Here is a 26,697-nt window from a genome sequence, read left to right as displayed (position 1 = left end):
TAGAAAACTGAAATTAATCTGGCAATAAAACATACAATGGTTTAAACTTTCCTTCCATCTAAGGATCTCAAAGAACATTATGAATATTGATGAATTAATTCTCATAACACCTTCAGGAAGTAGGAAAGAGTCATTTTGCTTATTTTGATGGGGAAACTGAGGCACGGAGGTGGGTTGATTTACCCAAGGTCAGTGAATGAATGAGAGAAATGTCGTCATAACCCAGATCTCCTGACTCCTAGTCTTGCGATTCAGCCACAAGGCCATACATATCCTCCTGCTGTGAATATTTCATTAGTATTAGGAAATAGTAGTAGTTTTAAACATCTGTTTACTGAATTCAAAATCTTTTTAAAAGATGCTTTCAGCATTCTCCAGCCATTTAAAAATAAATATGATAAGTAAGCACACCAGAAAATTTCTGGCTACTTACGGCAGCGCACATAGTCAGATTTGAATAGGTCTCTGCAAAGAAGAATTATTTCATTAGTTTTTTAGTTGACTCAGAATAAGTTTTGCAATACTTTTCACTTCAGTGAAACTTCCCACACAGCAAGCTCGGACAATTTGCCCTGTACTCTTGAATAATTAACTACCTTTGCATGATATGCAAAATAAGCTGAGACAACTGTGCTCAGTTGCACTCTAGTAAACCAGAAGCTTTCATCTGGTCATGAGTGAAGGAGTGTCTACTAAGACAGTACTCATTCCACAAAATGGTAAGTTGTAATCTTTAGTGAGTTAGACTTTCCTATTAAACTGTTACAGTGTTGTACTCTTTAAAGCTTATGACAAAATGTTAAAATTTTGTCCCTTCAATAACAAAATTTAAAGATGTGGCAAACCATATAAAAACAACTAAATGAAGAGTGCACCGCATTCTGCCTTTGTGTTACCTGTACCCTGAATATTGCTCTGAAGCTGATCAGTAAGTCTGTTTACAGGATGTACATGGAACAATGGGGCTTTCAATATTTTAACTTTTTTTTTTCATTCAAAATGTGAATGCTTATGTAGTATGCAGTGATCTGGTTGCTTAAACTTTTTTATTTTTAATCAAAAGGTTTGAGTTTGTTCCTAATTGTTTGAATTGTAATGGCTAGCTAAAAGCAGTATCCGGGGTTGCTTTAATCAAAGTCAATAACTTGCAGTGATTCTATCAATATTTTTTATAAGAATCTATTAGTACATGATATCTGTGTATACATTTTTGTTTCATATAACTACTTTCTCTCATAGCTTTAAAATAAGTTTTGTTTGTTTTTCTTGCTGCAATAGAGTATCTTGCTATCAGCTACCCATATAATTCAGTGACGGATTTTATATATTTTAGACAATATAAACAATAAATATACAAAACATTTAAAATAGGAATGTCAGAGAGAGAGCATGTAACTATCTTAAGGACCATGTGTATAGCAGATTTTGAGACAATGTAATTTCCCTTCTTAGGAAGTGTTAATTGAGACTTCATTGAACTTAAATTGTAATCTAATTTCTATTTTTCTTATATTTCATTTTCCCTCCATATGTTGTCAGTGATGTGCTGCCAATATTTTAATAATGGGCTCCTCCAAAAATTCCCTCCTTAGCCTGTAATAAGAGAATCTGTTAATGTTCTTCCCCATTTAAATAGAAAGAATTTCTCATAACTGTAACCTATGAAGAAGGCAAAACTGCTTGGCAAACAAACTTTCACTAGGTATACTCTAGCAGAAATGTTTATACTTGTTCCTGAAAAATATATGGAGTACATTGAAGATACAGCACAATAGTCAACTTGTGTCATTTGGGGAATATAGAAGCAGCCTTCCCCCAGATTTGTCCCACCCCAAAAGTTGATACTGGGTGCAATCTACTGCATTTAAAGGCAAAGCAATGTTTTTGAGCCCAAGGGCTAATTTGCATTTTGTTGGGGAGAGGTGGGTGAACTGCTTCAGAGACTTAGTATCCCAGTCCTCTCTGGAATTTTAACAAGGGTTCTTTAGCCCATCGTGATATATTTTATTCTGAAATCTAAAAGGAGAATAATAAACAGTTTTAAATAACCAAGTAGAAGGTGAATAAACTGTGGATGTTATTCTCAATTAACCTGGGTAATTTGCCTTTTTAGAGTTATTTATATTATCAGGGAATTAAAATTGTAAATGTAATTATTTATAGATAGGCCTACACTAAAAAGGGATGCTGAACAATGTATTTTCACAACTTTGCAAAGTGAGTGAATAAGCAAAATTGTGTGCTTATATTCCCTTAATAAAGCATTTTCCTTAGCATGCAGCAATCGAATAGTTACATGTTGGCTAAAATACAGAAAACATACTACGCTGAAAGTTCTCCAGGACAGGAACTGTCTCGCAACTTCACCGCGCTTGCCAGAATGGGACTCTGGGCACTCTGTCATACAAATAATTAATTATAATAAAACGCCATACAGAGAGCTGAATAGATCTCTGGGGTTTACTTGTAAAATGTTTGCTACAAAAATTGTGAACTGATGAAAGTTTACAGATTACACCACTGAAATTTCACTAATTTTATTCTGAACTTGAATTTAGCTAATGTCTTTTCATTGACTTCAGTGGGATTTGGATCTGGCCCTGACTCTGCCAACATTTGTGAACTTTGGATTTAATCTGTTGAGCATTGGCTCGTATTGTGAAAAACAGACAAATAATGTTATGGTCTATGAAACTGCAAGTTCCAAGATCTCCATTTCTTCAATGTTGCCTCTGAATTCCTGAGACACGCACATGTAAACTGCAGTACATGCTGTAGCTACCTTATTTCTTCTATAAGACTGTTTCCATGTAATTCTGACAAACAAGATTATCATTAGTTTATTACTGTGAATATATAAATAGCAAATATTCCTATTGGTTAACAAACAAGTTTGTTGCTTTTTTTTTTTTAAACCACCATGACTAATAGAAACTTCTTCAGAGCAGAGTTATACCAGTTGCTCAATCCTGTACTGCTGCTTCATTCCTTACTTGGGCAAAGGTCCCATTGGAAACGATGGGATTTCTGTCTTAGTAAGCAGTGAGTAAAATGTGGGAGTAAAGCTCCACAGGCACAAAAGCAGATGATTTCCAAAAAATGCTGTTGTGAGACAGATTTTACTTATTTGTATTTTTTCTCTTCCCCCTCCGATCGCACTCCCTCCAGCCCAGTGCTGTGTAAGTATAACATAATGCTTTTAGTTTACACTGGTAGCGTAATGGACACTAAGAATCAGAATCACCTTTGTGCTCTGTCTTCTGGGAGACTCTCAGGAAAATAAATGTTGTCATACAAAATCCCGAAGTCCTTACTCAATTTCCTACTGAGGCAGAATTCTCTCTGGATTTCATCTGTATGTTTTTATCATTGTGTTTTTACATCTCTTTGATACCAAGACCTTAAACTTTTTTGTTTCAAGTGTTTATAAGACACATTTTTTGCAGAACTGGAAATATTCATTGTGATATCAAAAAATAAAATAGCACCGTAATTGTCATTGTATTCTTATTATTGATTTTACTTTTTTAACTTCCCAGGCTGTGAATAAGACAGGTGACTGCCTGGAGATGGATAACACCCTGCAAAAGTATTACCTTTCTACCATGTATACCATTGAGTTCATTTTTGGCATCATCGGAAACAGCATTGTTGTCTTTGGCTACATATTCTGCCTGAAAGTTTGGAAAAGTGGCAATATTTACTTATTTAACTTATCATTATCAGACTTTGTATTTCTATGCACACTTCCAATGTTGGTGACAAGCTACTCCAAAGGAAAATGGATATATGCTAACATTTTGTGCAAAAGCAACAGGTTCATGCTGCATGTAAACCTATACACAAGCATCCTTTTCCTTACTTTTATCAGCATTGATCGTTATATGCTCATTCAATATCCTTTCAGAGAACATTTTCTACAGAAGAGGAAGATAGCTGTTGTTTTCTCTGTTGCCATATGGATCCTTGTTATACTTGAACTGGTGCCAATAATCACCTTCATAGAATCTAAAAATACTCCCAGTGGTAACCAATGTACAGATTATGCAAGTTCTGAAAATCCAAAAGAAAACCTGATCTATAGCATGTGCCTGACTCTTCTGGGGTTTGTAATACCTCTGTGTGTTATGTGCTTCTTTTACATGAAGATGGTTATCTTTCTTAAGAAACGTAGAGAGCAGCTCACAGCTGCTCAGCCCCTTGAGAAACCTCTTTCTTTAGTCATCCTAGCACTGGTTTTCTTTTCACTATTCTATACTCCATATCACATAATGCGCAATGTAAGGATTGCCTCCCAAATGGAATCCTGGAAGTTATCCGTGTGTACTCAGAACATCATCAACACCATTTATATTATCACAAGGCCTATTGCATTTTTAAATAGTGTAATGAACCCTGTCTTTTATTTCCTAATGGGTGATCACTTCAGGGAGATGCTGATGACTAAAGTAAGACAACTCTTAAAAAGGTTTACACCCACAGCAAATGAAGCGATGACAAGGCACTCGGACACAGGAACACCCTGAGGAATAAAGGACCCTGGTTTATGGGACAGCTTTTACTGCTGTATATCGAGGCTTTATGTAGCGAGCTTCATTTAGGGTTGGTTAGTACATACAAAATGAAGCCATTACTAAGCAACTGCATAATAGACCTTATCTTACTATCTTTATTCAGGCAAAACTCTCACTGGCTTCAATAGCTGGTTATATTAATAAGGGTCACTGGACTGGACTGGACTAAGTATTGCTATATGATAGAAGAATATAATATTTATGCACTTGTCTGTTTTTAACTTAATGGAAATCTAATGTCTTGATGGTGTCTGTCAGAGGGCAGAGAAAATATATGCAGTGGTGTTGTAGCTGTGTCGGTCCCAGGACTTTAGTGACTAGCCTTGCAGCTGGCCTGGCAGACATATTCCACATACTGACCGAGGGCTGACCTTACGCACCTGTGACGTGTAGCAGAACTAGACCCCGCACTCAACATTCACCCCATGGCCCTCTCTTTGTTCTTGTTTCACACTGTTTCTGTGTGGCTACAGACCATTCACCTTTAACAGTAAGTGGCTGAGCCACTTTCAATTCTTGGTTGAACTGTGGAGGGAGTGGTGCATCCCAGGATGGGCTCAATAGTTTTATAATAAATTATCATATGTGTGAGTGTTTGGTATTTGTTGAATAACTAAAAAATGGTGAACCTTGCTTTTGGCGCCCAGGTATTATCGGGTACCTGACTTGGGCTAGAGAAGTCCAAATCTCAAGCCAGACTTCACTTTAATGCACTCCACAGGATGATGAAGTACTGTACATAAAAAGATGGTTCCTATTGGGAACCAAACGGCCTGGTTTAGGATATGGCATCTCGCTGTTGATAGTTGTGGACCCATAAAGCACTGGGGCTCTAAGAGTTGTTATGCAAGACGAGTTAAATCCTTATTGTAGTATTCCTCGGGTGACGCTCCAGTAAGTAAGAACGTCAAGGTATGGCCCAAAGTTTGTTTTATTTTGTCATCTGATATAGTTTGTGTATTTTTAAAATTTGTTTTCTACCTGCCTGACAATAAAACATGCAGCATGTAAAGTTCAAAAACCTGTTTTGCTTTTAATATGTATGTTCCCACAGCTTCTTCTGCATTTCTCAGTACACAGTACAATCCTGTAAACTGAATAACTCAGCATGAAAATTGAAATGTTTTGAATATGAAGTACATTTGGACACTATTGTCTGAGATCTCTGCCTTTGTCTCCTATTTGACACATTTGAATATTTCAGACCAGACTTTCAATGGGTGTAAATGTTAACTTACACCAGCACAGGATCTTACCCTCAATGCCCTGTTAAGTATCAGAGCAGCAAATTGCCCAACCATCTACCCTGTACATTGAACTGAGCTATTTGGTTTGAAATTCAGCAGGACCATGAAACTATTTTCACCCATCCTCCATCAGCATCTCCCATAGAGTGTAATTTGGGGGAGAAAGGGTGGCTTTTGATCTCTGAGCAAAAACTCCATGCTTTATTCATTCACATGGTGTTCTTAAACAAGTTTCTTCTGCAGAAAAGTTACAAAGTAAATTTCATCTAACAATTTCAACTTACTTAGAAGCATGAATTAAGCCTTGCAATAAGCCTGCGAGGTAGATAATCATTTCTGTTTATAGATAACCCATTTTACTAGCTGCCACAAAAAACACACTCTGAGAATCTGCGGTAGACAGGTAAAGAGAAGAGGAAAGTCTGGTAAAAAGGAAATTTTTTCACAATTGTTATCTGCAAAGCACACTGTGGGAAAAATAACTTGAAGACTGTACAGTCCTCATTCATAGCAAACTCTAGCTGAACTTGATGCTCCCTTGCAGGTGAGATAGTAATCTGCATTCCACTTTAGTCTGCTAATATCGTAGCTTTTTCAATATCATCAAAAGAAAATTGGCTTCTACAGCCAAATGAGACCAATAACAAGGAACATAGCTATTAGAGATGGAATCTAATCCAGCTCCAGCCAGGGCAGGAGCTTTTCCCCCCTACAGTAAGTTTTCTAGTATGTATCACTGATCCTTCCTTCCCATTCTAGGTATGAATGTTTTTATAGATGACAGGTGTGTTTGCCATATTTGAAAGAGTTCTTTAAAATAAAAATAAAATACATATTTTTAGCATAGCCCCTGTAAACTATATACTAAGTGTTCACTGCATTATCTTACAATATTTGCACTCTAATCCAAACAGGTTTTGATTTGAAATGAGTAATGTGCATAAAACCTCCATTTCTACACTAGTTTGTTTTCTGCATAAAACATCAATGTTGACACCCACTGATTTTGTAACAAATCTGCATAATCTCAAATCACCTTGTCAGTGAGGAAAAAGATCCATCATATGAACTATGGCAGCACTGCATGCTAGCCTTGATACAGATAAGACTGCTTGCATTTTCATTATCAAAGTTTCCTGTTTTTGTTTTGGTTTTTTTTAAACCACAATACTTAAAACTAAGCAGCCATTATTCACTTGAGCCTGGAACTTGACATAAAACATGCTCAGACCAAAGGACAAGTGTTTATATGCAAAATTCCAATAATCTGGTTAAATGTTACATTTTAAAATAGGTATTCATCCATTTTAAAAGGGGCTTTCACAGAAGGAAAACACTCAGATGTTAGGTTCAGGCATAGATAACACTTGTTTTAATATAAAAAAGTTATTAGCATCAGTTAGGAAAGACACTTGGTTTAAATAACGGTTTTTTCACTTCTCCTCCTGACTAGTCCAGCAATAAAGTCTAAGCACAACACCTGTACAACTTCTCATGAGACTTTAATTTAGTCTGTGCTTTCACATGTCTTGCAAAAGATGGGTTTGTTCTGAGATGCTGAGTGGCTCCTGCAAGCTGCTGAGTGCTTTCAACTCTCTTCCTCCGACTTTCCCCCAAATCATCTCTTTCCAGGGGAGTTGAATGCATTTAGCTGTTACAGATGCAATAAGTAAGCCACAGGACTAGGACCTAAAGCGCTGTCCACACATAAACTTGCCTTGGTTTAGTTAAACCAGTGCAAACCCTTGCATGGACACTCTTATTTCAGTTCACCTTGAAGTGATTCCTAAACAGAATTAGCCCTGGTTTAAAGTAAACGAGGAGTGCCTCTGGCAGTGGTGTAACTAAATTGGTTGAAAATCAAATCTTAAATTAGACCAGTGCAACTTTGCCTGTAGACCAGGCCAAACTCTGCAACATGTTTTACAGTCTCATAAAAAGAAATCCAGGGACAGGTTTAATAACTGCTTTATTAGCAAAGCTGCTGCAGCCAATAGCTTGTTGGTAGACTGACTAATAGCAGCAATGAGCTTCTCAGGCTACAACATTAGGTGAGCTGGAATACTTGTGGCACCTTAGAGACTAACCAATTTATTTGAGCATAAGCTTTTGTGAGCTACAGCTCACTTCATCTGAATGCATCCGATGAATTTGCCTTTTCTTTTTGCGAATACAGACTAACACAGCTGCTACTCTGAAACCTGTCATTAGGTGAGCTGTAATTGATCGGAGTTTGCAGAGCTCCTCCACTGAGCCTCCCTCCTGAGTGTCAGGCTGCTCAAACTCTGCATAAAGATACAGAATAATTACTACTAACTCACATTGGTAATTAGCTTGACTGGAACTAACAAAGTCTATAATTAAGAGTGGGCTGTTTCTTCAGACATGGGGAATTGGAGGCTGAATCAGAGGAGTCCTACAGAGAAACCCTAAGCTTTGCCAGAAGGCTTAGGTGACATTTAAGGTTTTTCTGGTGGTTGTTGTTGCTGGTATGAATTACCAATAAAAACCAAACCTCAGGAAAGGTGCCGGTATGGTCTGTATCTGATGTATTCAGATGGTTTTTAAAGCAGGATGTGGACTTCAGTTGTTTACACAGTATTAAGGGACTCCACGTTCAACAGCAGTAAATGTACTCTGAATGATCTATACAGCTCACGGAACATTGCCTTGCACCTGTTGATGCAGGGCCATAATACAATTTGAAGGTAAGATTTTATTTCCACCCCATAACTAAACCATTCTCACTTGAGGCTTGTGCATGCCATAATCAAAAATGTTGTTTTCAGGGTTATTTAAAATGTAATCCTGACTCAGGTTTCAGGGTTTCTGCAACCAGAGGCATGCTGATTCAATCTCATCTAAATCCAAAAGAATGAAACAGATATAAATGATTACTTTGCCACTACATTGTTGTGGAAGTCAAGCTGTTGGACTGTTTTTACCAGTAGTTTAAAATGAAACCTAAGTAACATCCTGGAAATAGTTGATTCCCATATCAACCTTAACGCTGCCCACTTACTTTCACTTCACCACATAAAATTACATGACAGTGCTAGCCACGGAAAAGAAGTGTAAGTCTTCCCTGTTGTACTTATGAACTATTAGGATGACAGACTCTGCACCTGCTTATTAATTTTTCCAGTAGGACTTAAAGACACCCCCCCCCCCCCTTATCCTAGGCACTCTACAAACACCTGGTAAGAAACAATCCCTGCCCCTAATAGCTTTCAAATTAAATAGACAAATAAAGGGTGGGTGAATGACCTCACCACACATTAAGCTGGGGGTGGGGTGCGTTGTCTGGCTTGTCGGAAAATATGTGTGTGCCCTGTTAAGAGCCAGAAAATGACTTGCTGTGGCAGCTTCATACCTGGTCAGCCTGGGGATGCTGACCCTTCTTCCCCCTACTCCCCCATGACCAGAAAAAAGGGGGAACTATTTATGTTCATGCCAGTGCAGAATAAATCTCTTTTGCCAGTCTCTGGCCCAGGCAGAGCAGTATCAACACTTCCACCCATGGAGATAGTTAAATAGCAGGTTTTGTCATGCTCCACTGTGGACCTTACGCTAGTCGCTCCTTTCTAGGAGGTCTGGGAAGGAATTTATCCTTTGCTACCAGATTGGCCAAGGCAAGGTGGGTTTTTTGCCATCCCCACAGCAGGCTGGGGGCTTAGTTGGGGCAAAAAGGAAATGAGGGTTAAGTTATGATGGCACAACTCATTATGCAAGTGTGGGGTGGATGGCCAGATACTCTGTATGGAAGAGATACAGTGATCAGATAAAATGGATTGGTGGAGGTATTCTTTAAAGGAGTGGAAGCTGGGGTGGGGGATAGAGGAGGGAAGGGCCTCAAGGCTTCTTTCACTGGTACAGCAGGTACCCCTTCTCCTTTATAGGCCCCTTAATGCTCATTCAAGGGGAAGTGGGGGGTGAGGTCCCAGCAGCAGGTTGGCTGGGGGACCAGGATGGGTAAACGGGGAAGGCGGACAGCAGCCCCACCTAGCTATATGTAAATGATTATGGAATTACCTGCAATGTACTTCATCTACTGCATACTCCCAGATATTTAGCAATAAAGGTGTAGCCTAATTAAACCATGTCTCAGTGTCTCCTGTGCTCCTGGCATAGCCAGACAATGGAGGCATGGATGTTAAGTGAAATAGAACCTCCTCTCCTGAGTGTCAGGCCAATGCTCTATGCATTAGAGCAGGGGAGGGCACACTGCAGCCTGCAGGCCGGATCCGACCCAATCAGGCCTGCCGGATTGCCAACCCCGTGGTGCAGCAGGGCTAAGGCAGGCTTCCTGCCTGCCCTGGCCCCATGCCGCTCTCAGAAGTGGCCGGCACCACATCCCTGAGGCCTCTGAGGGAGTGGGGGGCAGAGGGCTGTGCGCGCTGCCCTCGCCTACAGGCACCGCCCCCTGCAGCTCCCATGGGCCAGGAACAGGGAACTGCAGCCAATGGGAACTTCAAGGGTGGTACCCACAGGTGAGGGCAGCATGTAGCAGTGTCGCCTGCCCCACCCCACCCCCAGGAGCCACTGCCGGCCATGCTGGCCGCTTCTGGGAGCGGTGTGGAGCCAGGGTAGGCAGGGAGCCTGCCTTAGCCCTGCTGCGCGCCACTGCCACCCCGAAGCCACTTGAGGTAAGCAGTGCTGGGCTGGATCCTGCACCCCGAATCCTTCCTGCACTCCGCACCACAATCCCCTGCCCTGAGCCCCCTCCTGCACTCTGCACCCCCTCCTACACCACGCACTCCCTCCCACACCTCAACCCCCTGCCCCAGCCCCACATTCATGGCCCTGCATACAATTTCCCCACCCAGATGTGGCCGTTGGTCCAAAAAGTTTGCCCACCCCTGCATTAGAGCATGCTGTCATCTACCTTTCTAGCCATAAGGTATTCTATTATCTCAATAAGCAAATGTAGGGTATCAGAGTCCATCTGGTCAGTATATTCAGGGTGGACAATGAAAATCTGATCTCTGGCTTTTGAATAGAGCATGTCATCTAGTGAAGGTGATCTAGTGGAGTATCTAGCTTTTAGTGAATAGAAAAGAGACTCTTTTATAGGCTAGATGTGAAGGACAATATTTGAGATGATACAGCTTCTGGGCCAATAGTATAAGAGTGGGGGTTGCCCTGGTCTCCAGCCCCTAATCAGTGTAAAGTTTGTGTTTTACAGGCTAGCAAGGAGTTTTCTGCAGCTTTAATGGGAGACTGCAGGCTATCACTGACCAGTCAATGGTCAGGTGCAAAGAGTCAGAGTAAACGTGAGCATTTGCTAACTTGTATGTATGCACAATACATAAAGGATATCGAAAACTCTCCTGAACTGTGGTCAGTCATCCAGACTGTCAGGGTACTCTGACATGATTTTAGACTTATAAGGGTTAGCCAGATTGGATTGACTGGGATGATTTGATGTTCAGCTGAGAGCATAAAGCTCAGAACAAAATGGGTAGCAAAAAACTGAAGAATCGGGCCACATCTCATGCAATTTTTGAGACACAGTATTAAAATGCAATGGGACCAAACAGCCTGGCCTTGGTGTTTTCAGTCTTCTTGACAGGGATTTTGAGACTGCGGGTCCCTCTAGCTCAGGATTTGCTTTCAGGAAGTCCCTTAACTTTTTCCATGGTGGTGAAGAAGAGTCAACCATTTTTATAGCTGAAGGCAATTCCCACTTCATGACAGATCTGTTTCATTCGTGCCTTTTTATCTAAAAAAATAAGCAAACAAAGAACCCCACTCCATTTCTATACTTATGTCAAGGATTCCAGTAGTTTTCTCTTTAAATGTCAGATTTTCTGATTTCTTAACTGCTTTTTCTCCAGATTTTAGACAGCATATACATATTTCCATTAATGTTTGAGATTTTTGCATTTTGCTTAACATTTTTACCAATTTGTGAACAAAGTCAATTGCACATGTGAATATTCAGAGAAAACAAAAAAGGAATATTTCTGAAACATATTGTTGGTTTTCATTCAAACAAATGTTCAAAGACTTTTTTGTAGTATTCTTCCTTATGTAGCAAATAACTACACAGACTTTTGTATTGTGCTGGGACAAAATTCTACACACCAGCTTTTTATGTTTATGAAAAGATTGTGTGTATCTATCTATCTACCCATCCTCTGACTACTAGAAGATGGGACTGGACGACAGAGGATGTATCACTTGCTAAATTGTTCTGATCTGTCACTTCCTCTGAAGCATCTGGCACCCGCCACTGTTAGAAGAGAAGATACTGGGCTAGATGGACCACTGGTCTGACTCAGTATGGCCAGTCTTATGTCGTACAGACTTCATTTTCCATGGCTGTCAAATCAAACTGCTCTAGAATACACAAATTCATACTAATAGTTTTGTTTAATATATGCTTTTTTCAAATTAGTGGGAAATAAATGATCAGATCTCATTGTCATGGTCACCTTCATAGATTCAGAAATAGATTTTGTTTCTTGATAAAGTTTTTCTTCTTCTTTTGGAAGCCAAGGTGCGGTGTTCAGTTTCATTTTTAAAACAAGGGGTGATACATTTTCTGTTATAACGAGAAGAGTTCAATGTCGCCATGTCTGCACGCTTCATTTGCATAATTGCCAGGTTAGTATTTTTAGCACAATGAGTCTGTTCAGAATCTACATCTCAAAGAAGCTCAAATGAATGAAAACTGTAGGGGTGCGGTGATGTACTGGTTTACATTTGCTGCTAAGGACTCCCTACTGTGAGGGGAAAATAAACAAAACCTTCAGACTTCAGTAAATCACCAGAAACCGGCTCATCCAACATTCAGATCACGCAGCTCATGCAACATCTCAAACAAGGATGTGTACACGCAGAAGAAAAGTAGATTAAGGCATCCACAACAATCATTTGAAAGTGTCTCTTTCATTAGGGTATATTAATCGCACATTTTAAGTTGCAACATACTTTTAATGAAATTAATAAGAACTCTCTGTTCTGCCATCTGGTCTTAGCCTACTGAAAATACCCAAGTTGAGAGTTGCCCTTGGATAGTGTACTTAATGAAGTTAAGCCGAATGGCCCATTTAAATTTGTTCCAGCCTACTGTTTGAAATGAGAATTGCTACAGAGTAAACTCTTTCCAACTACAATAGCATGAACTAAGATTTACAGTGTATATTGTTCCTTGCCTGTACGGTAATATGGAGAAGTTTTTTTAAAAAAAATAGGGCTTGATTCTCACACCTATATACATCAGGAGCAACTCCACTTGAGTTAGAATATAAGAATGGCCATACTGGGTCAGACCAATGGTCCATCAAGCCCAATATCCTGTATTCCAATTGTGGCTGGTGCCAGATGCTTCAGGGGAGTAAACAGAACAGGGCAATTTATTGAGTGATCCAGTCATCCAATCCCAGCTTCTAACAGTCAGAGGTTTAGGGACACTCAGGGCATGGGGTGGCATCCTGACCATCTTGACTAATAACCATTGATGCACCTAGACAAATTGGAGGATTGGGCCAAAAGAAATCTGATGAGGTTCAACAAGGACAAGTAAAGAGTCCTGCACTTAGGAAGGAAGAATCCCATGCACTGCTACAGGCTGGGGACCGACGGGCTAAGCAGCAGTTCTGCAGAAAAGGACCTGGGGATTACAGTGGACAAGAAGCTGGATATGAATGAGTAGTGTGCCCTCGTTGCCAAGAAGGCCAACGGCATATTGGGCTGTATTAGAAGGAGTATTGCCAGCAGATAGAGAGAAGTGATTATTCCCCTCTATTTGGCACTGGTGAGGCCACACTGGAGTATTGTGTCCAGTTTTGGTGCCCCCACTACAGAAGGGATGTGGACAAATTGGAGAGAGTCCAGCGGAGGACAACGAAAATGATTAGGGGGCTGGGACACATGACTTACGAGGAGAGGCTGAGGGAACTGGGGTTATTTAGTCTGCAGAAGAGAAGAGTGAGGGGAGAATTTGATAGCCTTCAGCTACCTGAAGGGGGGTGTGATGCAGCAGGGAGTGGGGCGGATATGACCTGGGAATGTTGCAGGGGAGTTTCTTTGGGGATGGGAGACTTCCCTTGAGGGAAGATACCTGAGCCTGTAACCTGAGCCAGGAGTGGGATTGGGGCGAGGTGACACCTTCTGCCCAGGAAACTGGACAAAGGCTTGAGGAGGAGCTGCAGGGGAGGCTGGGTGAGATGGCTGGAGGGGTTTCCAATTATGGGGGAGTTGGCTGGGGAAGAGGAGGGAGCCCCAAGGCTGGGGTCTAATCTCCCTGCCCCGCAGAAGGGCCTGACTAAGAGATCCTGTTTATGCCTGCAAGCTCTGGTTTGAACTGTGTTCCTGTTTTCTCTTATAAACCTTCTGTTCTACTGGCTGGCTGAGAGTCACAGTGAATCGCAGGAAGTGTGGGTGCAGGGCCCTGACTCCCCTTCATGCTGTGACAGTGGATTCCAAAGGGGATGGAGCTTGGCTATTCTCAGTGGTGGCAGATGACAGAAAAAGGAGCAATAGTCTCAAGTTACAGTGGGGGAGGTCTAGGTTGGATATTAGGAAACACTATTTCACTAGGAGGGTGGTGAAGCACTGGAATGGGTTACCTAGGGAGGTGGTGGAATCTCTATCCTTAGAGGTTTTTAAGGCCTGGCTTGACAAAGCCTTGGCTGGGATGATTTAGTTGGTGTTGGTCCTGCTTTGAGCAGGGGATTGGACTAAATGACCTCCTGAGGTCTCATCCAACCTAATATTCTGTGATTATATCCTTATCTAATTCTTTTTTTAACACAGTTATACTTCTGGCCTTCACAACATCCCCTGGAAATGAGTTCCACGTGTTGATTGTGTGTTGTGTGAAGTACGTCCTTATATTTGTTTGAAATCTGCTGCGTATTCATTTCTTTGTATGACCTCCAGTTCTTTTGTTATATGAAAACATAACTACTTCCCTATTCATTTTCTCCACGCCAGTCATGATTTGATAGATCTCTATTGTATCCCCTCAGCTGTCTCTTTTCCAGTTGAACAGTCCCAGTCTTTTTAATCTCTTCTCAGTGGATGTTCCATACCCTTCATTGTTGTTGCCTTTCTTTGTACCTTTTCCAATTATATCTGAGTTTTTTGAGATGGGATGACCAGAACTGCACACAGTATTCAAGGTGTGTGTGAAGGGTTGGGTCACAGAAACTCCCTCAAGACAGTCACTAGATGTGCTAGGATACCACTGAGAACAAACCCCCTCCCAGAAAAGGCTTCTCTCCACTCTCATCTTGCTGAGCTAGACACACCGGTCGGATCCAGCACAGACCCAAAAAATTGGACCAGGCCCCCCCCCCCGACCCCCGCAGTTCACAGAAACTAAGATTCACTTAGCCCAAGGACTTCTCAGTTAACAGGGACTTTCCCAGCACCCAGTATTCAGTCTTTCTAGGAGCCTACACCCCAAATTAATCCATTTTACGCTGTATAAAGCTTATACAGGGTAAACTCATCAATTGTCCGTTCTATAGCTGTGCATATCTCCCCCATATCTGTTTGCTTCCCCAGGTATTAATTACTTTCTGAGTTAATTAATAAACAAAAAAGTGATTTTATTAAGTTTAAATAGTAGGATTTAAATGGTTTCAAGTAATAACAGACAGAACAAAGTAAGTTACTAAGCAAAATAAAACAAAACGTGCATGGCTAACTTATTATTTGTAACTAGATCCTTAGTAAAAAGAAAAGGAGTACTCATGGCACCTTAGAGACTAACAAATTTATTTGAGCATAAGCTTTCGTGAGCTACAGCTCACTTCATTGGATGCATGCAGTGGAAAATACAGTGGGGAGATTTTAATATATACAGAGAACATGAAACAATGGATGTTACTGTACACACTGTAACAAGAGTGATCAGGTAAGGTGAGCTATTACCAGTAGGAGAGAAAAAAAAACTTTTGTAGTGATAATCAAGGTGGGCCATTTCCAGCAGTTGAGAATAACGTGTGAGGAACAGTGGGGAGGAGGAGGGGGAGGGGGAAGGGGAAATAAACATGGGGAAATAGTTTTACTTTGAGTAATGACACATCCACTCCCAGTCTTTATTCAAGCCTAATGTAATGGTATCCAGTTTGCAAATTAATTCCAATTCAGCAGTCTCTCATTGCAGTCTGTTTTTGAAGGTTTTTTTGTTGATGAATTGCAACTTTTAGGTCTGTAATCGAGTGACCAGAGAGATTGAAGTGTTCTCCGACTGGTTTTTGAATGTAATAATTCTTGATGTCTGATTTGTGTCCATTTATTCTTTTACATAGAGACTGTCCGGTTTGGCCAATGTACATGGCAGAGGGGCATTGCTGGCACATGATGGCATATATCACATTGGTAGATGTGCGGGTGAATAAGCCTCTGATAGTGTGGCTGATGTTATTAGGCCCTATGATGATGTCCCCTGAATAGATATGTGGACAGAGTTGGCAACGGGCTTGCAGAGTTGGCAAAGGATAGGTTCCTGGGTTAGTATTTTTGTTGTGTGGTGTGTAGTTGTTGGTGAGTATTTACTTCAGGTTGGGGGGCTGTCTGTAAGCAAGGACTGGCCTGTCTCCCAAGATCTGTGAGAGTGATGGGTCGTCCTTCAGGATAGGTTGTAGATTTTTGATAATGCGCTGGAGAGGTTTTAGTTGGGGGCTGACGGCAATGGCTAGTGGCTTTCTGTTATTTTCTTTGTTGGGCCTGTCCTATAGTAGGTAACTTCTGGGTACTCTTCTGGCTCTGTCAATTTGTTTCTTCACTTCAGCAGGTGGGTATTGTAAGAATGCTTGATAGAGATCTTGTAGGTGTTTGTCTCTGTCTGAGGGATTGGAGCAAATGCGGTTTTATCATAGAGCTTGGCTGTAGATGATGGATCGTGTGGTGTGGTCTGGGTGAAAGCTGGAGGCATGAAGGTAGGAATAGCCGTCAGTAGGTTTCCGGTATAGGGTGGTGTTTATGTGACCATCGTTTATTAGCATCGTAGTGTCCAGGAAGTGGATCTCTTGTGTGGACTGGTCCAGGCTGAGGTTGATGGAAATTGTTGAAATCATGGTGGAATTCCTCAAGGGCTTCTTTTCCATGGGTCCAGATGATGAAGATGTCATCAATGTAGTGTAAGTAGGGGCATTAGGGACGAGAGCTGAGGAAGCGTTGTTCTAAGTGAGCCATAAAAATGTTGGCATACTGTGGGGCCATGCGGGTACCGATAGCAGTGCCACTGATTTTAAGGTATACATTGTCCCCAAATGTGAAATAGTTATGTGTGAGGACGAAGTCACAAAGTTCAGCCACCAGGTTTGCCGTGACATTATCAGGGATACTGTTCCTGATAGCTTGTAGTCCACCTTTGTGTGGAATGTTGGTGTTGAGGGCTTCTACATCCATACTGGCTAGGATGGTGTTTTCTGGAAGATCACTGATGGATTGTATTAACTTCTCACCCTAGATGTTATCTCAGGTATAATCTTTTTCAGACCAACATTGTAGTTTATGGCCTGGGTTCAGCAATCACTCACACCCCCACAGTGTTACAGTCCTTTGTTGCAGTTTCTTTCAGGCATCTCTTTGGGGTGGAGAGGCCACCTTTGAGCCAGCTGAAGACCAAATGGAGAGGCTTCCAGGGCCTTTTATAGTCTCTCTTTTGGGGGCAGAAACCCCTTTGTTCTTTTGTGCAAAATCACAGATAGAGTTTGTAGCCACCTGGGCAAGTCACATGTCGATGAACAACTCAGCTTTTTGCAGGCCGACACCATTGTTTGCATGTTAGTTTGAATCTTCCCAGGAAGGCTCAGATGTGGATTGGCGTCTCCCAAAGTCCATTGTTAGTTAAGTGCTCCCAATTATTTGAATAGCCCCTTCACAATATATTGGCCAAACCTCCCTTATGTGTTTCCCACAGCAAACATTTCAAATACAAGCATAGAGCCAACGCTCATAACTTCAGATATAAAAGTGATATATGCATACACATAGGATGAAAATATTCAGTAGATCATAACCTTTGCAAAGATATGTTACATGACATATCTAGCACAAAGCATATTCCAGTTATGTTATATTTACACTTATAAGTATATACAGTGCAACTTCACAGTGGGTGTTTATCATGTATTTATATAATAGCATTCTATTTTCTGTCTCATTATCTATCCCTTTCCTAATGATTTCTAACATTGTTAGCTTTTTTGACTGGCGTTGCACATTGAGCAGATGTTTTCAGAGAACCATCCATGTAGGGGATTGGACTAGATGACCTCTCGTGGTCCCTTCCAGTACTATGATTCTATGATGAGTCCAAGATCTTTAATTTAGACCCCATCATTTTGTATGTATAGTTGGAATTGTTTTCCAATATGCATTATTTTACATTTATCAATATTGAATTTCATCTGTCATTTTCTTGCTCAATCACCTGGTTTTGTGAGATCCCTTTGTCACTCTTTGCAGTCTGCTTTGGACTTAACTATCTTGAGTAATTTTGTGTCATCTGCAAACTTTGACACCTTACTGTTTCCCCCCTTTTTCCAGCTCACTTATGAATATGTGGAACAGCACTGAGCCTAATGCAGATCCTTGGGGGACTCTGTTATTTACCTCTCTCCACTGTGAAAACTGACCATTTATTCCTACCCTTTCTTTCCTATCTTTTAACCAGTTACCAATCCATGAGAGGACCTTCCCTTTTATTCTAGGACTCCTTACTTTGCTTAAGACACATTGGTGAGGGACCTTGGCAAAGGCTTTCTGAAAGCCCAAGTTCACTATATCCACTTGATCATCCTTCTCCACGTTTGCTTCTTCTTCGAGTGGTGTCCCTGCGGGTGTTCCACTCTAGGTGTCAGTGTGTCCCTGTGCCGGAGATCGGAGATTTCTTACAGCAGTATTCGGTCAGGGAAGGACGCACAGGAGTCATCTCGTGCAGCTGTTGGCACCTCCTGTAGCGCGCGCTTCCCTGACTGTCCCCTCAGTTCTTTGTCAACCGTCCTTGCCTCCAGATGGAGCTCCACGGCAGTGCTCTCTTTGACACTTTCTGAAGAAAAAAAAGAAAGTTACGAGTTACTAGGAACTTCTTTTTAGTCTGTACTTAGTTACATTGTTTAGTTAGTCCTAGTCTACATGTAGTTTCGTTAGTTCCTCTTCAAGGTTTTTCTTAAGAAGAAAGATGACTACTTTTTCTCTCCTTAACTCCCCATTCAGGAACAGTTTCTACAGTTTACCATTACAATTAACTCCCACCCTTATCTCTCGAGAAGGGGGGAGAGGCTTTACTGCAGTCAGACAGGGTTCAACAGGATTTTAAAAGTGTGACTCCTGCTGTGAACTGATGCCGGTCTCTGACGGCCACACATCCTGCATTTGCTGTCTGGGAGAAGCTCATATCTCCCAGAAATGCATATATTGCACCAATTTAACAACCAGGGCAAGACATCACAGGGATCTCCACTTGAAAATGCTTCTGCTGGAGAAATCCCTCCAACCTCCACAAGAGACATCCTCGGGGAGTCTCATAAATCGAGATCCCTGAGCTCCGACTTCCAAAACTATCAGGAAGCAAGCCTCGACCGCTCTAGTAGGGGTCTCTCAGAAAAAGAGAGCTTCCCCAGTGAGGTCTTTACCCTCAGTGCTCCACTCATCCAGAGTGAGCACTTACGAGGCACCAGGCCCCTCCAGCACTGTCCCTCAGTGGACCCCGGCCGAGCCCCAACACGCGGCACCAGAGTTGAGACGTCAAGTCTCCTCCACAGCACTGACTACCCTGGTTCAGAGCACGGCACAGGCAGCGGCACCGTGATCAATGCTGCCGCCACCGGCAAAACAAGTCGAATCTGGCACCGGTCAGCGCTCAAACAGTCAACCGCAACCCCAAGGTGGGATCAGCGCAACTCCTGCATCCTGCTGACACAACAGTTTCTTTGGCACTGCAGTCACCACTGCTCGGCACCGAACATTCCCCGAGCTACATAGCACGGTACCATCCTTCATCTCCTGCACCATTCTCCAGGCATAAAATATCAGCGTTGGAAGGGACCTCAGGAGGTCATCTAGTCCAACCCCCTGCTCAAAGCCGGATCAATCCCCAACTAGATCATCCCATAATGGCAAGGAAGGAGACATGCAGGACAATGGCTTCTCCTCTCAGTGTTCATCCCCATCATAGATGAGACCTGCATGGAACGCTGTGAAGCCTAAGCCTCATCCCTCCGAGCATTCACAGCCCTGGTATGCACAGCACTGGCCTTATCCATTACCACCTTACCTCGTGCAATGGCCACAATGGGGTCCTTGGCCCACATACTAGAACCCCTATTCTGGTCCCCCTTCCTCAGCAACAAGAGGTTCCAGAATACACCCATCATTACCACACAGAGAAACCTCTTACCCCCCTGAGACAGAGATAGAAGAGGAAGAGATACTATCTCAGGCAGACCTGGATGATTCACCACCTGCCCCACACTCATCTTCTGCACCAGATGAAGCGGTGATGTCATTTTCCCCTACAGCACAGATGACCTGAAACAGTTCCAAGAACTCTTCAAAAGAGTAGCAAATAGCCAAGAAATTGCCTTACATGAGGTGCAGGATAAACGTAAATTGTTAAAAATCTTACAACCGGCATCATCGACCAAGATTGCCCTCCCAATGGATGAGGCTACAATGAAGCCTATGGAGGTAATATGGCAAACACTGGCATAGGCACCACCCACCAACAAAAGGGCTGACAGAAAATACTTCATTCCAGCCAAAGGCATGGATTTTTTGTTTTCACACCCTCAAGCCTGCTCTCTGGTAGCAGAGGCTGTTAATCAGCACAGGAAACAGCCTAATTTCCGCTCCTCACTGCAAGATAACGAACACAAGAGACTGGGCCTCTTTGGGAGGAAAGTTTACTCATCAGCCACCCTTCTGCTAAGAGTTGCCAACTATTCTGCTCTACTAGCAAATTACAACTACTCTAACTATAGTAAAATACAAGAGCTCGTGGAGGACCTCCCCGAGCACAGACGTCCTCAACTCAATGCCATTATCAATGAGGAACAGTTAATAGCCCGCACTGCGCTCCAAGCCTCAATGGATGTAGTGGACACAGCTGCCTGAACAACTGCAACAGCTGTGGTTATGAGAAGAACATCATGGTTCCAGGCTTCGGGAATTCCAAAAGAACTACAGCTAAAAGTGGAGGACCTCCCCTTCTATAGGGATAAACTGTTCTTGTCTCAAACAGACAACGTCCTCCATACCATTGAGGCCCCCCGAGCGACGCTGCATACCCTAGGCATACACCCACCGCCTGACAAACGCCCTCGCTTTACACCATACCAGAGGTCAAGAGACACTTCGTTTAACCGTCAACAACCACAATACTTCACTCAGAACAGACCCAAACAACGGGCTCAGAGACAACAAAGCTCCACAGAACCAAGCCTCGTCCACCCGTTCATCTACATCTAAGCCACAATTTTGAAGTATTGGTCGAGGGTACGCACAACCCAGCGATTGGAGTTTATCGGAGCCAACCTAGACTCCATACAAGCCAAGGCAATATTGCCAAACCACAGATTCGCTACATTGACCAATCTTATTTCCACGGTGACCATCGGCCCACAAACTTCAGTGAGGACATGCCTTTAGATTCAGGGACATATGGCAGCTACGACTTTCATAGTAAAGTATGCCAGACTCCATATGCGCTGTCTGCAGCACTGGTTGAGCACGGTCTATGCACCTGGCAAACACTCTCTCAACAGACGTGTGATACTGCCACCAAGGGTTATCCTCTCCCTCCAATGGTGGGCACAGCCAGGGAATGTATGCTCCAGGATTCCCTTTCAACAAGACCCCCCATTAGTGACTATTACAACAGATGCCTCCCTGATCAGTTGGGGCGCCCACTTGGGTCACCACAATGTACAAGGAAGTGGTCTCCGACAGAAACCTGACTACATATCAAACTCCTGGAACTCTGCACAGTACAATGCATGCAGACACTTCCTCCCTTTCATAGGAGACACCTCAATCTCTATTCTCACCAACAACGTGGCATGCATGTTTTACATCAATCACCACGGAGGAGCCAGGTCTCACTCGCTATGCGTAAAAACTATGCATTTATGAAACGTCTGCATCCGCAACAATATAAACATCACAGCATCATACCTACCAGGGTGCCAAAACACTACAGCTGACAATCTCAGCAGGCACTTCTCACAGGAACACAAGTGGGAAATCCATGACAGTGTTCTCAATACAATATTCTGAAAATGGGGTCACCCAGTTATGAAAACAACAACAAAAAAGTAAATGCCTAAATTATATTTTGTTAAATCCTGTTTTAACAAACAGTGTCATTTATATTATATCAGTCAAGAAGGCTGCTTCAACGGAATGTGGATCATCTATTTTAAGTACTACTATACATACCACATAAAATCATTAAACAGTAACTTGCAGATGACTCTGATCCATGGAAATTATCAGAATTTTCTGTGATGCTGATCACTGTAGTAACTGAGCTGCACCCCTGTGAGAAAGATAGACACAATTAGTCTAATTTTAGAAGTTGGGAATTGAGGCACAGAGAGCCAGGGTCCTGATCCAAAGCACGTTGAAACCAATGAGAGTTTTTTCCACTGGCTTCAGTAGGTGTTGGATCAGGACCCAAGTGTCTTACCTATGGTCACATTAAAAAGTAATAGAACATTGCTGGGAACCCCAATCTCCTGCCTCAACAATTATTCCTTTCCAGATGTTGGGCTAAAGATATCTCCTAACCCATGCAGTTGTTAAGTACATACCTGTTTTTATATCTAATTTTTTTTCCAGAACTGGCCCGTGGCCATTACAGCATAGGGTTTCTTCTTTTTCTGTTTCTTATCTTCTTGACTTCTTATCTACCATATATTTACCCAGGCAACAACATGCCAGATGCTTTCAATGTTTGTGAATAAAGCTGAATGAAAGACAGTGATTTCATTCCACAGGTGTTTGTAGGAAATCTTTTGCCTGGATGCTTGCCCAACAAGTTCGGTTTATGGTACTGGGGTTTGAACAACTTCAAAACATCGAAACAAAATTCAGATGGAACTGCAATTTTCCACCCAAAACCATTGTGTCAGCATGTACCCCTATGTTGACCCCTTTTACAAGACTATGATAAATTTCATACAAAGTATGACTTGTGTGGTATCATTTTAAAACTCATAATTTACTGATCATTATTGTCCTGGTAAAATGTGTGGCATCACTGTATGTAAAGTTACAAGATTCTACTGTATGATATTACTAAAGACTCTGTGACAAAGTTCCTCCTCTGCCTTGGTGGGTCCTGTGCTTATTGGCGGATTTGCTTGCCTCAGAGATTCATGGCAGCCTCAGTCTGCCCATTTCTGCAAGTGGCTCAAACCTGCCATTCACTCAGCTAACCTCATCACTAGCCAGCATGGGGAAAAGGAAGGAGAACAATCCCCACAGTCTCTGCTGGTTCACCTACTGGGTCGGGGGACAGGCCAGGGACCTTCCCCTCTGGTGGGATCCACAGTCCAGGTCAACTCCTCCTGTATCCAATAGGGAGTTGGGAGGAACCTTGGCTCACCCTCTACTCCGGGTTCCAGCCCAGGGCCCTGTGGATCACAGCTGTCTATAGTGTTTCATGTAACACCTGTGTGACAGCTACAACGCCCTGGGCTACTTCCTCATGGCCTCTTCCCTACACCTTCTGTATCCTCACCACAGGACCTTCCTCCTGATGCTAGATAGCATTTGTACTCCTCAGTCCTCCAGCAGCACGCTCTCAGCTCCTTGCACACCCCTCACTGACTGAGCTGAGGTCCTTTTTAAACCAGGTGCCCTGATTAGCCTGCCTTAATTGATTCTACAGCTTCTTAATTGGCTCCAGGTGTCCTAATTGGCTTGTCTGCCTTAATTGGTTCCAGCAAGTTCCTGATTGTTCTGGAACTGCCCCTGTTACCTTACCCAGGGAAAAAGGACCTGCCTAACCTGGGGCTAATATATCTGCCTTCTGGTAGCTTCCCTCCTTATTTATATACTGTACTTCAGTCAGGGTCTTTAACTTCCAGCACAGCCCAGAACTTACTGTCAAGTATGGAATGTGGTTTAACTCACCTTGCTTGTGTAATGATCAGATACCCTAATCTGTGGCCTTACTTGTTGAATTCAATCAATTATAAATTATAAAACACACACACACAAAATCTCTCTCCTGTAGCCATCCGGCCCGACCCTGTCACAACAGGTTCTAAGTCTGGGGAAGAGTCACAAACCAGTGCCTAGAGACAAAAGGTTAATCGATGTCTCAGCCAGGTGTCAACAAAATCAAATAGATCATTGTCTGGTTAAGTGGCCCTTCTTTGGCAGGAAAGAGGATGTGGGTGAAAATCTACATCTTGACAAAGAAAGAGCTGGGGATTTCCATCCACACAGACTTTGTCTCCTGAACCTCAGCTACCAATTTTGCAAAAAGAAAGAAAAGACTACAAGAGGAAAGAGGAGATGCCTCAAGTTATATCTTCCTCTTTCTCTGTAATGCAGGTTTTCACAACTTTCCTTGTAACTAGTGTCTCATAACTTCTGCAAATGAGGTTGCCAATTCAAGCAGCATGTAATTACCAACTTTGCCACCTATAGGCAATTGTTACAATGTATATTCTAGCCTAAAATCTACAGTTGATTCAAAACTGTACAAACCCAACCAATAAAATGAAGCTGATGTGAATAAAAGGCTAATAATAGTATTTAAAAAAATAAAATCACGGTAATAAGTTGTGATGGTCCATTATTAGGCCCTGATCATACAAAGAGATCTGCTCGTGTGGACACATGGCTCTGCATGATCAAACATTTAGACTGTAAATTCTTCAGGGCTGGGACCATGTCATTTTCTTTGTTTGTAAAGTGATTGGCATATTTATAGGCACTGCACAAATAATACATAGTCATTACTATTTGAGAAAGGAACAAGTAAAATGTGAGTGGATAAAAATAGCATTTTATAAAACTAACTAGCATGCATGTGCTTAAAATTCCAGCATTAATAAAGATAGTTAATTTCAGAGCTAAAATGAATCAGGCAATAGATTCTTGAAACTGAGAAGAGAAAAAAAATGCTTCCTTGCTGTCTTATATTTGTTTTTAAATAAACCAAAAGCAGCATATGTTCTTTCAGTCCCACCAAAACTTTGAAGTTCACAAGTTCATAAGGCTGTATTTAGCTTTACTTCATCAGCACATTCAGTCATTCTCAGTGTGACAGCACTGACTATTTTGCATGAATAGTCACTGTAGATTATATTTAGTTATAAAACAGAACCTTCTCTCCTTCAGCATAAGAAAAACAAGAGCTGGTTCCAGCCAAGAAGTGGACTGTGTTTGCAGGACCATTAATTTACCCATCCTACCAACCAGTTAGATTATCCTGTCCTTAATCATTTCCCACTTCTTTTGTCACCTGAAGGAGGGATTATTTTTGTCTCGATAAAGATTTTTGTTTTCAAAAACAGGAAGCAGAAAGTGTTATTTTAAAGGGACATTTTTCTATCAAAGTTTGAGAGTCCCAAATTACCCCTTCCTGCCCCTTAAAATCAAATAAACGAACATAATCCTTTATTTGAATGCGCCTTACATAGTAAAAAACCTGTATATTTTTCTATTTCAAATACTTTTGCTGAAATTCTAGATCTACCTGCTTGCATCTCCCATCACTTGCTTCATAAATCTTCTAACGTTATTGCTTTTATGAGGAGTCTGGTGGCACCTTAAAGACTAACAGATTTATTTGGGCATAAGCTTTCGTGGGTAAAAAAAACCACTTCTTCAGATGCATGGAGTGAAAATTACAGATCCTGCATCTGTAATTTTCACAGTATAATAATGCCTGTATCTGTAATTTTCACTCCATGCATCTGAAGAAGTGGGTTTTTTACTCACAAAAGCTTATGCCCAAATAAACCTGTTAGTCTTTAAGGTGCCACCAGACTCCTCATTGTTTTTGTAGCTAGAGACTAACACGGGTATCACCTGAAGCTTTTATTAAATTCATCCCAGGTACCATATTCCAGCAGCTGTATGTTTTGGCTTACCTGAAATGCATGAGAAAGGTGCAATAATTTAACAACACTTTTATCCTAAAGTTGACTCATATTTAATCGCATAAAATGTTAATTCTATTTAATATTATATTAACATTTAATTTCAATGGGAACTGTTTTAATGATAAAGCGTGTCTTAGTTTGCCTATTCCGGTATGTGTGTTGTAGGGAAAAGTACTTTTTGGCCTCCGTCCCATAATCTTCACAGAGATATTTTTGATAATTTCTTTTAATATTATCTTTTATCAATAATTAAACACCACTAATATGAATAATTCAAAGTAATCTGAGACTACAAAATAAAATCCCAATCAATCCTTCCCTACCCATTTACACTCAAACAAGATCTTCCATTTTTCAAGAAACATGCTCTCACTATGCACAAAGAATCAGCCATAAAAACACAAGCCCCATAAATAAAGAATAATCCCATTTTATAATGCAATAGAATTTTAGAAGTAACCTACACAGAAATACAAGATAACAATGAATTGTAAGTATTAGGGACTGGCTACCTCTTTATATGACGAAATGTTTAAGGAAGAGCTTTTGCAATACAAATGACTTTGCACCTTCTGACATAATGGCAAAAAACAAGCAGTGGGGGGGCATAAGAGATTGGGTGTTTTAATATATTCCAATTAACCCAGAGTAACATTGCAAGAACCCTCCCAGTGATCAGCAGGGTGCAGAGCTTTGCAGTGGTTTTGAAAAGGTCATTATCTAGGAGACAGGTTGCAGGCGGCAGTGGCTGCAGTTAATCTTGTAAAATTCACATCCAAGAAATGT

The 26,697-nt window shown here is 41.7% G+C and overlaps 1 protein-coding gene across 1 annotated transcript; it reads left to right on the top strand.

Annotated features, from left to right (window-relative positions):
* Positions 1-643: 643 nt before the first annotated feature.
* SUCNR1 (succinate receptor 1) lies at positions 644-5,583 on the top strand. Its single transcript, XM_073358767.1, has 2 exons — positions 644-719; positions 3,540-5,583. The coding sequence occupies exons 1-2, from the start codon at positions 717-719 to the stop codon at positions 4,524-4,526; spliced, it is 990 nt and encodes a 329-aa protein (XP_073214868.1). The 5' UTR covers positions 644-716; the 3' UTR covers positions 4,527-5,583.
* Positions 5,584-26,697: the final 21,114 nt, after the last annotated feature.

This window comes from Lepidochelys kempii, chromosome 9 (assembly GCF_965140285.1).
Source record: "Lepidochelys kempii isolate rLepKem1 chromosome 9, rLepKem1.hap1, whole genome shotgun sequence".
Lineage (NCBI taxonomy): Eukaryota > Metazoa > Chordata > Testudines > Cheloniidae > Lepidochelys > Lepidochelys kempii.
This window is presented reverse-complemented; position numbering and strand designations above follow the sequence as displayed.